Source organism: Sebastes fasciatus, chromosome 16, assembly GCF_043250625.1.
Source record: "Sebastes fasciatus isolate fSebFas1 chromosome 16, fSebFas1.pri, whole genome shotgun sequence".
In the NCBI taxonomy this organism is placed as follows: Eukaryota; Metazoa; Chordata; class Actinopteri; order Perciformes; family Sebastidae; genus Sebastes; species Sebastes fasciatus.
The window spans coordinates 13,617,537-13,634,770 of NC_133810.1; the positions used below are offsets into that span (position 1 = coordinate 13,617,537).

The 17,234-nt window shown below is 39.3% G+C and overlaps 2 protein-coding genes across 5 annotated transcripts in view; both read left to right on the plus strand.

Annotated features, from left to right (window-relative positions):
• fgf13b (fibroblast growth factor 13b) overlaps positions 1–17,234 on the plus strand; it is a 260,311-nt gene that overhangs the window by 220,856 nt on the left and 22,221 nt on the right. The window lies entirely within an intron of this gene.
• The window catches only part of LOC141753357 (transcription factor COE1), a 100,288-nt gene that overhangs the window by 1,806 nt on the left and 81,248 nt on the right, over positions 1–17,234 (plus strand). For 3 of the 4 annotated variants that reach the window (XM_074611934.1, XM_074611932.1, XM_074611933.1), the window contains exons 3-5: positions 1,458–1,521; positions 3,023–3,078; positions 14,244–14,317. In XM_074611934.1, the coding sequence (XP_074468035.1) occupies positions 1,458–1,521; positions 3,023–3,078; positions 14,244–14,317 (194 nt within the window). Of the gene's footprint in view, positions 1–1,457; positions 1,522–3,022; positions 3,079–10,818; positions 11,071–14,243; positions 14,318–17,234 lie in introns of those variants that run through there. The other variant, XM_074611936.1, reaches the window with a different exon arrangement.

A 17,234-nucleotide genomic window follows, 5' to 3' on the forward strand; every position in this document is an offset into this window, starting at 1 on the left:
TATTACTGATGTCAATATTTAATGTCACATTTAAACATTTAAGATACAGTTTCATTATTTTTAATAAAGTTATTTAGTTATTTCAATAAAATATTTGCTGCGTTTATTTATTATTATTATTATTATTATTATGGATAAAAGACACAGATGAAACAATCTATTTACATAACAAAACAAAAAAACTTCCTTCGATCTATTTGTGATATTTGACAAATTAAGAAAACAAACTGTGAACATTTAAATCGTTTTTTTAATTTACAACCACTTGTTCTATATAAACAGCGGCGGGCCAGCCGGTCTCCTCATCAATTATGACACCGTTTAAATAAGCTGAAATATACAGTGTGTGGATTTATTTGCCCTCCAAACACAACCAGTAATTACAGAGGAATTAAAAAGCCACAATAACACCATGATTACGCAGTTTGGAGAGATTACAGGGCTACCCGCTTTAATGTGTCCGCTGCGCACATAAATCACACGTTCAGAATCAGAATCAGAATCAGAATGAGAATGAGAATCAGAATCACACGTTTACTTAACCTATATGAAGAATTCATATAAGAATTCAATAAATTGGATGTGGGCTACACTTCATACATGTGCAGAGAGTTGCACTGTTAAGAATTTCCCATTAAAATAACAGTAAAGAACTGATGGCAGCAGGGTTGCCTTTATGTAACTGTAAAATTAACATTATTATACTGTCGCTGAAATTTACAGCTTTGTACTGTTAATGAAAAATACAGTTTGAACTGTTTTTTTTTTATTATTAATTTCACTGTATTTTACAGTTAATTTACTGTTTAAAGATACATTATATGGCTATTTTTCACCTTTCTCTTACATTATCTTACTGATTTGTTTTAATGCAGGTTGTATTTTTTACATACATTTTAATAAACATAATTTTTTGCCTAGATGAATAGACTTAGCAGGTTACAGACATAGGAATAGTCACACTAAATACAATTAAAGGCACTTGTTAAGAAAAAGGCTATAATAGACTTGTTGACACTTTTCCCAAAATGTATGTGTATAACTGGCTACAAGCACAGAATGTAAACCATAACAACATGTGAGTGAAGAACAGAGCTAATTCACTGATTTTCCAATCATGTACAATGTACAAGCCTCACATGTGCAGATCAGGTCCCAGAATTAAAAAAAATACTGCTTGAAACTGTTACTGATGATACTTTAGACAGTTGATCAGCAGTAAAGTGCTGTTTTTTAAGAATGCATTATAGTTCAGTTAGAAAACGGCCTATGAGCGTAATTTAACAGGTTTTCTTTTGTATTAACAGTAAAGCACTGTTTTTTTTACCAATAACAGGTTAGTACTGTTGAAATCCTGCTGTAAATTAACAGCAATTGTTTACAGTGTGCTTATTTTAATTAAATTTGTGCTAAATATTTCAATAAATAGCCCAGTGTTTGTTGTTGTGTGTGTTAAGGAGACGACCGGAGAGAAGACCAATAACGGGATTCATTACCGGCTGCAGCTTCTTTACAGTAACGGTGAGTGAGAAACACACACTAAAAAAGTGATTCACAATAAATTTAACCAAATCAAGCTTGTTGTCTCCTGCAAAACATAATAATACACACAGGAATTTTCTTTTATTTAATATGGAAACAAATGTGCAGCAGAGGGCCAAACAGGCTGCCAGAATTGGTTAATGTCTCAGTGTAGTGTTTCACATTGGTGTAATTTGACCGATTTCTGGATAAATGTCTGTATTTCAGGGCAGCTATTGCTGGTGATTTACAGCAGCTTTATGTCTTCATCACTGTCACTGTCCCTAAATGAGTTAGTCCAGTCTGAAGTGAGCAGTCTGACATGTTGCATGCTGTTGTGGTGGGAGCTGTGGTATTCAGGCACATCAGCTCTGAGGTTAAGACATGTGGACATAATAACTACAATTTCTGAATTAATGATTTTAATATAATTTGTGGAAATGGACAAGTAAGTTGCACATTTTGATATTACAGTGATATTGACTGGACATTTAACATCACCACACTATGAACCATTAACCCTCTGAGACCCACAATAGACCCGTTTCTGTCTTTTTTTAGGCGGGTAAAGGGGGTCTTTAGGGGGAGATAGCAGGTCAGCAGTAGATGTCACATAGGAGTGGTGTACATCATCTGAAAGCTGGGAACCTGAAGATTAATTTGAGACTGTGTAGCACTGTGTGTCAAGTTGTTTTTATTCATAAATCGGAAATAAACATGAATGAATGACTTAATTAATTAATTAATTAAAATGAATTGTAAAAATGTATAAAGCCTTGGAAAATGATGATCAAAGTACATGATGGTCTTTCCCATGGTCTATTTTGTTGCAGCAATTTTTTGGGTTGATACCATTTGTTACACAGATTTGGTGCCTAAGTTAAAAATGTTTTTACCAATTGAGAATTGATAAAAATGATCAATAATCCCTCCAAAATACCAAATTAATGGGCATCTAATAGGTGTTTGAATCACAGAGTGTTAAGGTTTAAGAACAGATGGTGTCGTATTTTGTACAAGGCGTTTGAGGCAAATGTGATTATGAGATATCTAAATAAAATTGACTTGACTCAGGCTCAGTATTACAGGAAAAAAAAAACACTCAACTGTTGTGAAACATACATTTTCACCTCTTCTCCAGGGGTTCCCAAGCCTTTCTTGCTTTTTTTTTTAAAACCCCTTAAAATGAAGCTATGTCAGGTTGCATGTGTAAGTAGTTCAACCAAACATGACTCATTATTTGAGGCCTAAATTATTAAATAAAATTATTTGATTTTATTAGAAAAAAATGCATTGAATTTTATGTATCAGAAATATGTTTTCTAATGTTCTTGCGACCCCTAAAATTTGGGGAAGCTTCCTGTTGCGTAAGGCAGGAGTCTATCACTTCTTTATGTTTACTTCAGTTGACATATTTTCTAATGCAGTTTTTAAATGTTGTTCTGCTTGTCAAAATCTATGTAAAGTTTATCATTTTCTCTTTTCTTCTGCATCCCAACAGGCATCAGAACGGAGCAGGACTTTTATGTTCGACTCATAGACTCCATGACTAAACAGGTAAACACACACACACACACACACACACACACACACACACACACACACACACACACACACACACACACACACACACACACACACACACACTGCTCTCTTGCTGTCACCTCTCCTGTTACCTCTCTGACAACAAGCTGCTCCACTGATCTGCCTGTACTCCGCCGCCCTCCTCTATCTGCATGTACTTGCACACACAAAAACGCATTTATGTGTGTGTTTCTGTGGGTGGGTGTTTCCACAGTGTGTGTGGGTGGGGGCACACACACACATACACACACACTGCATGGCTCCAGGCGTTTTTGCCTGTACTTCTCTCGCTGTGATTAGAGCGAGGAGGCGGCGAGCGGTTGTTGAGGAACAGGGGCGTAATTCTGCTGCTCGCAGTAGGAAGTGGAAAGATATAACAGCACCTTTGGGATTTGGTCTGCCGAGGAGCGAGCATTTTCTGATCAGATCCAATTTTTCTGTTAATGTTTGTGTTTTTGTTTATATGTACCTTTATGAGACAGAGAGTGAGCAGCGGGAAGAGTTAGAAAACAGAGAGGCAGACTTAACTACAGATAGGAGACACTTTTAGTGTTTGTTCTCAGGTAAACAGTTAGAATGATTTTTTGTTTTTGTACAAGAAACAGAGAGTGATGCTGCGTGTGTGCTCGTACATCTATTTTGTGAAAGCCAATTTGAGTTTTAGACCTTGAGAGTGAGGACATTTTTGGAAAGTGACGACACTAGGGCTGTCAATCTATTAAAATATTTAATCGCGATTAATCACAAATGAACTTGCCCCAAACTGCATGTGATTATCATAAAGTGGGCATGTCTGTAAAGGGGAGACTCGTGGGTACCCATAGAACCCATTTTCATTCACATATCTTGAGGTCAGAGGTCAAGGGACCCCTTTGAAAATGGCCATGACAGTTTTTCCTTGCCAAAATTTAGCATAAGTTGGAGCCTTATTTAGTCTCCTTTACAACAAGCTAGTATGACATGGTTTACTAGTTTCATATGATGCCAGGATCTTCACTCTAGCTTTAAAATTGAGCCAGCTACAACCTCCAAAAGATGGATTGCGTTAATGTGTTAAAGAAATGTGTTATTATCGCATTAACTTTGACAGCCCTAGTGGACGTCTTTGGACAGACCTCAAAGACCTGTTTGAGGGTTCACACTTGGTTTTAAGGTTCAGCTTAGAATTAGGTTTATGCATTATGTCAGTGAGTGCCCTCCGAATTATAGAAGTACAGGGTTGTGTGTGTGTGTGCGTGTGTGGTATGAGGAGCCAAGAACCCGTGTTATGCACTGAATACTTGCTAATTTGACTGCAAGCTCTGATAGAGTCTCACATTGCTGCTGCCACGCTGCAACACACACTGTGTGTGTGTGTGTGTGTCTGGCAGGCCTAAGGGACCACACTGTTCCCTAATAACACTGTTTAGCTTCAGCTTGGTGGGGTGACAGCCAGCTACACACACACACACACGCACATACGCAGTCGGCCCTTGCAGTTGAGGTCCAGAGAAGAAAGAGGGGGCTCCGAAACACACACACACACACACACACACACACACACACACAAATACATTTTAATGCTCGGCGTTCGTCAGAAAAATTAAATGGATAATTTTTTTTTGCATACATGAAGAGATTTTAAGTTTGAAAAGTAAAAGTCATTTTTCCTCAAGATGCTGATGCAGGCAGGTGTGTGCTGCACCTGTGGGCAACTGCAGGCAGGTGTGTGTGTGTGTGTGTGTGTATGGTAGTAGGTTTATATGTGAGTGAGAAGGAGAGATGAAACGGCGTCTGTAGTTAGTGCTGTATATACGTGTATAGGCACTTTGGCAAAACTGCACATGGAGCAATAAAGCATGCTCACAAGTGTGTGTGTGTGTGTGTGTGTGTGTGTGTGTGTGTGTGTGTGTGTGTGTGTGTGTGTGTGTGTGTGTGTGTGTGTGTGTGTGTGTGTGTGTGTGTGTGTGTGTGTGTGTGTGTGTGTGTGAGTGAGTCCCAGCGGTAGAGGAATGGAACATTAACAGGTGGTCAAACCAAAACAGCCGTGTGGTTGGCTTAGTTGGTCAGTGATGTCATGGCCACTGTCTCTCTAACCACACACACACACACACACACACACACACACACACACACACACACACACACTGCTGGTCTGCCACTCACTGTTAGTATAGAGTTTGCATTGTAGTCTATCTAACATTACTTTACTGTTAAAGACACATTGTGATCTAAAACAAAAACACAAGTGTAGCTGCACCAACAACCGAGCTATAAATGTTTTCAGATGCTGATAAATATTTCTGTTGGACTAAAACAGGCCTGTAGAGAGCTGAAGTGAAACTGGAACATCATCTTCTGATCCAGAAGTAAGAAAACCTACAAAATCACATTTTACATCAAGTTAGTACAAATGTGACAGGGAGGGAAAAGCATATTATATAATTACGAAGAAAGACAATATACAACTACAATATATTCTCTTATTATGTACTGAAAAATTAACTTCTATGGCCTCCGCCATTTCTGACAACGTCAGCAAACATGTAACAACGCGAGAACTCTGAGCTTTCAGAAACTTTCTACTTAATGAGGTCATGAATACCAAAAGAGGGGCGCGTTCATATGTCAGGCTATTAAATAGCCGTTATCAGTCGCTATAAGCCCCATAGATGTGGGTCAGTCGGGCCCTGCTACGACCACAGGTAGGTTTTATCACCTATTCGCATGGTAGATCACTGAAAGAAGGTATAAAAGAACACGACAGCGACCTCCAGTGACCATAGTAACAAAACAAAACACACACAAAACACAAAGTTTTCACCCAGGAGACCGGAGCTTGCATCCCGTGTGAAGCCAACAATGTGTTGTTGTCTTTGTGTTCGTAGTTATTTTAACCCAAAACACAAGTTTTTTCCCTAAACTTAACTAAGCAGGTTTTTTTTTTTTGCCTAAACCTAAAGAAGTTGTAGTTCTGTTGCCTAGACCTAAGGAAGTTGTAATGTTTTTGCTAAAACCTAAAGAAGCTGTAATTTTATTGCTTAAACCTAATTATTTTTTTTGCATAAGCCTAAAGAAGTTGTAGTTTTTTTTGCCTAAACCTAAAGAAGTTGTATTTTTGTTGCCTAAACCTGAAGAAGTTGTATTTTTGTTGCCTAAACCTGAAGAAGTTGTAGTTTTTTTGCCTAAACCTAAAGAAGTTGTATTTTTGTTGCCTAAACCTAAAGAAGTTGTATTTTTGTTTCTTAAACCTAAAGAAGTTGTATTTTTGTTGTCTAAACCTAAAGAAGTTGTGTTTTTGTTGTCTAAACCTAAAGAAGCCTTTTTTATTTTGTGTTCAAAACGTGACAATGTTAGAACGTGTTGCTTTTAAGTTTCACTTTTACAAGGTAGTAGGCGTAGTAGGCCCCTATTGACCCACATCTATGGTGCTTAAAGCAACTGATAATGCCTTATTTAATGGCTTGATAACAGTCAAAGCGGTTAATCAGTGTTGTGAAGCATGAAAATGCATGTTGTTACTTTTTGTATAGTGTTGAGTATATTTCGGCTCTATTAAGCAGTTCTGACTGTGATTCGTCTGCTAGGAAAGTTAAGCCTTCTCCAACGTTTGGCACCTAAAACTGTTTGTGTTATTCTGCTATTTCTGTCAGTCTACCTGCTTTGTGTGAGCGCTGAGAGGGCCAGCACTGATTGTGTTAAATGGAGGAGCAGAGCGCCTCCTAGTCTTCAGAAGCAGAGCGTTGTGAGCGCCGGTTGATCACGACTCTGTCCCGGAGAATAAAGAGTCTGTCACTGCGGCCCTGTCGGATCACTAGCTTCGCTAGTCGACCTGACACTAACGCAGGAGGAAGTGTGCTCCCCTGCTTAACGGCTCCTTGTTTACACGCAGCGCATGTCACGCTACTTCAAAAGGCGGAGGAGAGAGTGGTAGAGATGCTGTATGAAAGGCCCGGTGAGGCAGAGAGAGGGAGGGGAGAGGAAAAAGCAGATGAAAGACGAGAGCAGAGCGAGCTAGGTGACAGAGTGATGAAGACAAACGTGGGCTGGGACGGTAGAAGAAGTTATGGTAGAAGAAGTTACACAAGAGCCAGAAGGAGGATTCGATATTATTTTCAAATCATTGTGTTGGTTTTTTTCCCGGCTGGAGCTGCAGATGTCTCAGGTTGCCGAGCAGGACAGACTAAGTGATATTAGAAACTTTAGACCTCAGTTTTAGTAAATTATTCTGTGATTGATGGCAATGTTTTTCATACCACAGTATTTGAGCAATCATGATGCAGTAAAGGGCACCCTTCTTGGCGTCAAAACAAGGCTGGGATTGTTAGTTTTTGACCCAGGTCTGGCACAGAGGGAGACGAGTCAACATTAGGTAAAACAAGGAGTCATTTGGGAAAGGAGTGGATATCATCTACGGCACATCGGAAAAGTGAAAAGTGACCTGCTTACTTAGTTTATCCCTTATCTGTATAGACAATTATATGTTACCTAAGCCGCGTTGTTACATAAAGAGCGATATTGATTAACTGTCACCGTCACGAGGTGCCTGAAACTTTGCATAAATAGAGCCAGGGCGAGCGATTTTTCAAACAAGCGATACGCCACTTTGCCTGTTCGCTGATGCACGGAGAAGTTTAAGACATCTTTGGGAAAAACTAAAACAATGTTTGCTCGTTCGCATCGCGTCCAGTTAGGAAGTAGTCTTAAACGTAAAGATTCTAAGTGTGTTCCAGTTTATTTCCTGTTGCAATGTATGGTTGTGTCTGAAAATCCACACTAACTTGCTATTTAGTATGCTAAAACAGTATATGAGATATTTCAGTATGTCCAAAACCTTAGTATGAAACCAATAATACGCAAATTGCACACTACTTCCATTGAAATATCACAGTATGCAACGCTTGACACTACGGCGGCATAAATGTCCCACAATGCAATGCGAGTGACGACAACGTTCATAGCAGACGTTGACGGACAGCTCTGTAAAGTCAATAATGCTTAAATTTAACTGTAAGTATAAGACTTCACTTTGCTAGGCATAATATATATTTTAAATTAATTCAGACTTTTATTCTCACAAACCATCGTTTTGGTCACATGAGGTTGGCACGGGTTACCATGGTTACACGTCTCCAACCGGCAAGGAGGCTCTCAGGAAGTGACGACGTAAATTACTGCTCAGTGCGTCCAAAAAGATACATACTACTGTTTATTCACACAAAAGTATGTTGAACGATATTACAACTATTGAGTATGTAGTGCATAGTATGCGATTTCGGACGAAGCTGAAGTAAACATGGACCTAAGCTGTTGCTTAGCAACGCAATTCCGTTGCAATTCTGTTGAAATGTGCTAAAACTTGCGTTTCAGACAGAGGGTAAATACAGGCATATTCAGGCAGACAGTATAAAAATAAAGTTTTTTTAACAATACAGCATGTAAACATAGTAGAAACATAAAATACAGTATGAACCTGTCAATGAGCACAATATGGGACCTTTAAGTTCTACAAGATTTTGCTCAAAATAGGGATGTTTTTGCTTATTTCCTCTGTCCTGCTAAAGTTGTGTGTGTGTAGCATATCAGAACTATGAATTCCTCTATATTTTGTGTGGTTTTTTTTTTTCAAACAATGTCCGTTGCAGAGGTGAGAGATTTAAGAAACTTTAAAAACAAACAAAACATAAGGTATATCAGGATTTATCGACCCTCTGTGATTTTGGAGGAAAGCTCAGTTACATCAGACCTAATTCTGTTCAGAAAGATAAATGCATTCACCTGGCTCCAAGGTGTGAAGGTTTTCTAGTGTGTGTGTGTGTGTGTGTGTGTGCGCGCGCGTGTGTTAGAGAGAGAAAGAGAGAACAAAAGAGCAAAAGTGCATAAAAGAGAGAAGACGAGAGAGGTTGAGATGGCAGTGATGCATGTTTGTCCAGGGTAGGAAACAAGTTCAGAGGCAGCTGCCTGGCCCACTCTTTTCCCATGGCACAATGAGCAGGTCTAATCATAGACATAACTATAAAGTGCATGTATTCTTCACAGTTCCCACATTCACATTTGTTTTCATTAAACCATAATCAAAGAAATATTACCGTTCAATTTCTGATGGAGAGGGTTTAGAGAAACAGTTTAGCCCATCAGTGTGGTGTTAACAGGAGCTTCTTCGCTTTGGCAGCGGCCAGTTGAAGTATTTTATGGATACCAGTTTATTTTGCTCTCTGGATTGATGAAGTTGCACATCTCTGCCATCATGTCTGTCACCTAGGGCTGTGCGATAATTCAATATGATCTTTTATCATCTTTCAATGGAATCGTATTGTGATTAAATCATATATCGAGATATCGTAATACACAATAACTTTGTCTAAATTGATAATAACAAGCACATACTAACTAAAATTTTTCAGAAAATCGAATCATTTTGCACTAAAGTTCTTAATTAGATAGGAAAACACTTTAAGACTTTTCATTTGTCCAGTATTTAATTCACACAGGAGTATACAAAAAAAAAAAAAGGGGTTATTTCATGTAGACTATTTATTTCATGAATTACCAGAAAACATGCAATATCGTGATATATATCATTATCGAGATATGAAATTACCTCTATCGGGACAAGATTTTGGCCATATCGCCCAGCCCTACATGTCATCTACAGCTTCTTTTATAGAAATGTTAGGTTAGCACCAGCTCTGTCTCAGAAACAACTCGTACCTGGAGTCCTGGACCACCAGGAGCCCTTCAGGCTCCAGATCCATGTGTCGATACACTTCCTGCAGAGGTCTTTGCAACTAGAATATATGCACATGCATGTAAAATTGTAACTGACAGGGGCCCCGGGCCCTGAAACAAATGGGGGCTCCAGTTCCAGAAAACACGGAGGGTCCTGAATACAACTAGCTATTAGTATGAAACGCTTTAGGCTACAACAATATTGTAATGGAGCCACTGTTGCTGCTCTCCATTAATGCCGCAAAGCTCCGAGCTAGTTTCTGTGGACCGTGTTGGGCTGTAGTTTCTACAAATGAGGGGTTCGGTCTACATCTTGGCTCATGCTGGGGCCCCATGTGGAACATGCTCGCCCTGGGGCCCCTGGTGGGATGGTCCAAGCTTAAACATGCAGACAAGATTTTTACAATGTTAGTCTTTAAAAGGCCTCTTCTACTTCTTCACAGAACGTCATCAGCTATCGATTGTTTGAGCCCAATTTTTTTACAAATGTCCAACTTCTCCACTGCAATACAGAGGTATATTGAAAAGACAAAGACAAATGTAAAAAGATATATATTTTATTGACTCACCTTTCTCTACTTATACTATTTTTTATTATTTTATTGATTCAACTTTCTCTACTTATACTATTTTTTATTATTTTATTTACTCAACTTTCTCTATTTATATTATTTTTATTATTTTATTGACTCAACTCTCTATACTTATATTATTTATATAGTATATTAGCATGTATGTTATATTTCTCTACTATATTCCTTTTGTGATATTTGGTTATTTCAATCCTGTTTATTTAGCTTGTAAATCATGTTCTTAGGAGGTGTGGTATTGGTTTGGATGGGAATCCTTGCTTGAATTCTAGAGCACTGAGTTTGTCAATACTTTCTATGTGATATAAATAAAGTTGCTGCGGCAACGAGCCCAGTGCATTCTGGGTGTTGTAGGTTTTCTACTTTTTGAGCGAAAGGGAATACCACAGCCCATTTTTATCTGTTTTCTCTGGACATGTAGCACGAATTATAAACATATTTGCGTCTTTCTACTGCGTAGACTGCATAGTTTTATGAGAAGACAATGAAATTATGACGTTTAAGTGCCATGGTTGTTGCCAGGCAACCTGTCAGCGGACAGGTGTGAGCGGGAGGGAAACCCCATAGAGTGAAGCAAGGGGCTAGTGAGACGAGAGAGTTGTGTAAAAGCTGCTGAAGTAGCCTTATTATGTCCATTACATTGGTGGTTGCAACGCTTTATCAACAGGTAACAGACGTATTGCAACCTGCAGAAGGTAAATACCTCTTTGTGTGTAATGTTTGTACTGTTTCATCAAGATTTAGTGAGTTAAAGTCAGATGCTAGTCTCGATTAGCTCATTAGCATGCTAGCGATATTAGCACCTATTTCAGTGTACATAGTAATGTTAGCAGCTAATGCTCCTAGTAGGCAATGTGTTAGTTGTAATGTTTAAAGTTAATACGAACTCAATGAGTAAAGCGACTGAGAAAGCTGTCATGTACACTAGACAGACAGCTGTCATCATTATGACCATTGGCTGTGTATGTAACAGTTGGGCTAACCGTTAGCTAGCTCCTGTACTATAACTTCATCACATGCACACGTGGTGAATTAATATTTACTATGAGACATGTTCAAAGTGTGTGAAGGGTCAGTGTATCTTTTGGTCATTTGATTTTCCTTTCAAAAACGGATATTAAAAAAACAAAAAATGAGTGGTCATTTGATTTTTGTTTCAAAATACAAAAATGAATATTGAAATACAAGGTATTTTTCTTTATCAGGGTCAAAAAGGGATGAAATAAACTTAAAAAAACGCTTGATTTTCATTTTCTATTTCTAAAAACAAAAAATAAAATCACTAAAAGACAGAAACGAAAAAAACGCCTGTTTTTTTATATTCTATGACCGGAAGTTGCCATTTACAAAGTAAGAGCGCGTATGAGGATAACCCGTTTATTTCAATTCTAATTTTTATATTTTAAAATGAAAATCAAATAACCACTAATTTTTTTGTTTTTTAAAATCCGTTTGTGAAAGGGAAATCGAATGAACAAAAGATACACTGACCGTGAAGGCTATGTAACTTTCCATCGCTGTATACCAATCGGAAACTGGTTTGCATTTTTACACTGCAGTTTGTAGTGATGCATTTATTAATCAGTTAGAAATAACCAAGAAACAATAAGTCAACCAATGACTAAATGAATAATGAAAACTGATTGTGGCCAAACACTTCAGGTGATTTCATTTTTATATTCAGATATAAGTGCAGGAAACAACCAGCAGAACTTCCATGGTGGACCAGAGTGGGTCAATGAAGTAATAAGTTATAACAGAGCTGTATTTATCATGTAGAATGACACAAAAATAACTTGGACATTGTTGTTTAAGGGGCTCTATGCAAGAATCAGAAATAGCTTGTTAATAGTGACACCTGTGGCCATTAAGTCAACGTCAGTCAGCGTTCTGTTGCTCGTGCCTGTGCTCGCACTACGTAGACGTGAGCAACCATCGGTCAAAATAGTGAGGCGACACACACGAGACTGAATGTGATTGACAGCTAAAACCACAATATCACTATATATTTCACGTTTGGCAGTAATGTTACCAAACGAAAGTCCCTCCATGAATCGAAGGCCCGGCCGATGTTGATGTTACTAGTGTTAATTAGGCATAGGGGAGACACCGTAGTTTTGGTCTCCTTAGCGGTAGTCGATAACGTTACCTGCTCCGGAGTTAACCCCCGTCACTTCACTCAGCAGCAGGGAAACAAGACACGGGAAACCTCCGTTGGTCTGAGACAGTTGAAAGTAGCATTCAGGAGAAAAGTTAATTTGATCATCAGTACAAGTTGTTGCATGTTGTTTAGAGTTGTTAAACTTTCACTCAGCTAAATGACCTTTACTAACTGATGATCAACTGATGGCAGCAGGTAGTCTGATCCCCCGGCTGAAGACTGTCAGAGAGGACAGTGAAACTTCTTCACCGCTCCCTGAGAAAAAGTGAGCTTGTCACTCGGTGAGACTTGGTGGAGTTTGGAACGACAGATCAAACAGACTGGAATAGACCAAAGACAGACGGGGTGTGCGTATTGATTGATAGATGGCTTAGTGGTGTGTGACTTGTGCTTTCGCTTTATTCTGGGCTTCCTTATAAAAAGCAGGAAGATTGTATAATGGAAGCAGGTAAAGCCTCAGCTGAAATGGAGGAGCAGAAACTATGGCCAATGCTCTGCGATTTTACAATTTTATGCTTTTTAACAGTAGACCTGAGCAGCATGTGAGCAGAGGAGATATCGCTTTTGATGACAAGGTGTGTGTGGTGGGGTGACAGACTCCCAGTGCAGAGAAAAACATTGTTAGTGTGTATATGTGAAGTAGAGGTGTTACCAACTACGTGTTATTAGAGGTGAAGTGGGAACTAACCTGTTGCCCACAACACCCGATGGAAGAAAATAAATGTAGGCTATGTCACAGCTACAGCATGAAACAAATCAAATTCCTCCCAGTTTGACATCGTCGTTGTGTTTTCCCACAGTACAGTGCTGCAAAATATAGTCATCTCCTCTCACCAGTCTGGTAGATGTGGAGCGCAGTGGTGTGCAAACATGCAAATACATTTTTATGCATCCATGCACTGGTGCAGACAATAACATTGACATCTATCGGAGGGTCTGATTGGCAGGGCTTTGTTGCCTCTAACAAGATTATGAACAACCTGCTTATGTTCAGTCTGAATTTTAAAAATCACGATATATGAAGTTGGGTATTATTTGATATGAAGTTGAAGGATAAGGATGGTATTATTCTATGGAAAGACCAAAACCACCAATGGATTGATCCTACTAACAAGAATTGTCTCTTCATCCCTCTGTGCTATAGAGCCCCATTGCTGTTTATTAAAAACACATCAATGAGCCACACTGTTCCTTCATTATGAAGAGCATGGGCACTGTAGTTTATTTTGAGTTAATACCACAAACAACCTTGTGCCATGAATACTCACTTAGAGCACTACATGTGTATTAATCTGCAGTTAAAAAGTCCCAACAAATTTGAGTGACATTTGCTTAAAAAATTTACATCTTCACAGGCACGTGGTATATAAAGCTCTGTCTACATGTATACGTATACGTATACGTATACACGTGTATTCTTAAAAATGACTAAACTCTCGCTGTAATATTTACGTATTACGTACGTACGTATGTAATATTTACATTTCGCTACAAGTGAGATCACAAGGAAATTTAGAATTTTGTGATTCTCACTCTCTTTCCTTCGGCTTCATTACAGTCAGCTGATAACAGTTATTGTTGGTGGGGGGGCTATTTGCTGGATTTGAGGTCTATGTGTATTTGGTTTTGCTGTTTGTGAGCTAACAATATGTTTTCTTTCCTCTCTGTCTCTTTAACAGGCGATTATTTATGAAGGCCAAGACAAGAACCCAGAGATGTGCAGAGTGCTGCTGACACATGAGATCATGTGCAGGTGAGAAAGGGTGCATCAAATCTATTTCTTCTTCCCGAATCTTCCTCCTCTCCAAACTATCTTCAAAGAAAAGTCCTACTTTTCCTTCCGTCCTCTCTCCCCTCCTCTCCCCTCCCCTCCTATTTTCTTCTGCAACATACTTATTCGTCTGCAGGAAGTTCTCACCAATCAACTCTCTGTACTCAATACATTTCTTATTTTGTCACCCTCATTAACCCCCCCACACATGCACACCCAGACGCATACGTACGCATCCACATGAAACCGTATCTGTTGAGGAAGATGAGTTTTAGCTATCAGAGTCGTTGCTTTAATTATAATCTAAAGATGAATTTCTTCGGAAGTAGGTTGGGAGGAAAGAGATCTATTTATGGAGGCATTTTACCAACCTATCCTATACAATAGAAAATGTGTGTGTGTGGATGCAGGCATGGTGTGTGTGTCTGTGACGCCTGGTTAATTAGGACACAGAGAAACTCATTAGTCAATCTGAACCCTCCTGTTGTTTCATGGCTAACAAATGGGCCTTCCTCCACAATCTGACTATAAAATATAGGCACGGTCTCTCTCTCTAACACACACACATATATACGCATATATATACACAAAGAAGTATGCATATGCACGCTCCCTCATGCACACCACAGTTATAAAAATTCAAATTTAGCACATGAATTAAGTTGTTCTTATTCCATGACCTTGTCACTGAACAACTTTAACTGTAACAATATAAATTGGGGTTCATCTATATGCGCAAGCAGGGATTTTAGCCGTGAAATCAGGCACACTAATATTTTATTCTATAGCTCTCTGAATAATACGAAGGCAGCTCAGCTGCAGAGCTTTATGGAAAACCTTTTGAAATTCTGATGTGATTTACAAGGAATTTATAAATAAATACAGATTTTATTGTAAATTATTGTTGTTCATCATGTGGGGATGCATTGAATAAACTGTTCTGCATAACATGTACAGCACACATTGAACTTGTACAGTAGAAAGGCCTCCAGTATTCAAACCTTTCCCCTGGGGGAGCAACAGTGCAGCAGCAGTGCAGAAAGTGTGACTTCTGCAGCGAGTGTAAACACTCGCTCGTCTGCAGCAGCCGCCGAGGTCAAAGTTACGGCTGTTGCCTCGTGTTCTCACATGCTGATTCTGCAGCGGGGGCCTCACACACAACACGCAACGTAGAACACACACACTCACAAAGAGCTCAGGGCGTCCATTAATCAGTGTGGCTCATTGTCATGGTGGTGCTATTAGCCATATGCTCCCAGCCAATCTGCCACCACACAGACCCTGCGTCGCAAACCTGGTTGGAGCTCTGGCACGAATACATGAGAGGTTTCACTCCATCATGGAAGATAGATGTAGCTGTACTGTTTGTATCTTGTGTTTAGCACAAATTTTGGGTTAAATTCATCCCTTTGTATTTAACAAACAGTAGTCCCCTTTCTCTTTGGGTAGCTTTAAGGTTTTAAAAAATATCTTAATCCACACAATCTGACTCTTTATTGAAGCTATATAATGTTCACACTGAGTGAAATATCCCTCAAATGGAAATAGTCTAGATATTTTGAACATCCTTTTATGATTTATTTCACGACATATTTGGTTTCTTTGAACGTTTTTCTAATAAAATGTAAGAAAATCGTTCCCAGAGCCCAAACAATTAATCCTCAAATGGTTTGTTAAAGATTAGAGTTGCAACAATTAATCAATTTCTTGTCAACTATTAAATTAATGGCCAACTATTTTTATAATCGATTAATCAGTTGGATTCTTTTTTTTAAGAAAAAAAAGGGAAAAATTCTCTGATTCCAGCTTCTTAAATGTGATTATTTTCTGGTTTCTTTACTCCTCTATGACAGTAAACTGAATAAAATTGAGTTGTGGACAAAACAAGACATTTGAGAACGTCGTGTTGTTCTTTGGGAAACATTGATGGACCGAACAACTAACCGATTAATCGAGAAAATAATCTGCAGATTGATCGACAATGAAAATAATCGATAGTTGCAGCCCTATTAAAGATATTTAATTTACACTGATACGGAGAAAAGTAGCAAATCCTCACATTTGAGAAGCTGGAACCTTTTCTATTGATCGACTAATTGATTAATTGACCAATTGTTTCCGTTGACTTACCCTAACCAAAGCTATTTTAAACATTTATTACTACATTTTCACATATAGACCGGGGAAAATGGCATCTCCAATTCATGCTATTGAGACTCTATTGTTTAAAAGTATGTGTGTGTGTGTGTGGTGGGAGGAGGGGTGATGCAGGGGGAGAGAGAGCAGATGATTAGATCACCAGGATCCAGAGCAATAAGTGCTACATTACCCCGTCCCACCCCTCGTTTTCCTCCCCACTACCCCTCCATTTATAACATCTTCCACTCTGCTCCTGTCTCCTCTTCCTCTACTGTCCTCCCTTAATCTCCCCTCCTCATCTACACCCCCCCCCCCCCCCCCCCTTCCTCCCAGCCCTCCCTCCTCGGGCTTAGCTTTTCCCGTGCTCCCCATTTTCCCTTTCCCCTCCTCTGTAACCTCTCGCTGGAGCTGGGGCCGTGCACTGACCCAGTTCATAGAGCAGCAGAAAGGAAATGACAGAGAGAGGAGCAGAAAGAGAGGCAGAGCAGCAGATAGTGGAGACAATGTGTAAGGTGTAACGTATCAGTCTCTTTCTTTCCACCTCTGCCATCTGTGACGGTGGGAAACCTGAGACGTCTCCCCTTCCTCTTCTTCCCACCCAAACCTCTCCCCTCCCCTCCCCTCGCTCTCACCCTCTTGTTTTAGCTCTCCCTCCCACGCTCACCCTTTCACTCTTCATCACCGCTCCCCCCCAGGCTCTATCCTTCCCCCTCCTGCTTACACCTTTATTCATAATTGATGCACGCAAAAAAGCTTTGAC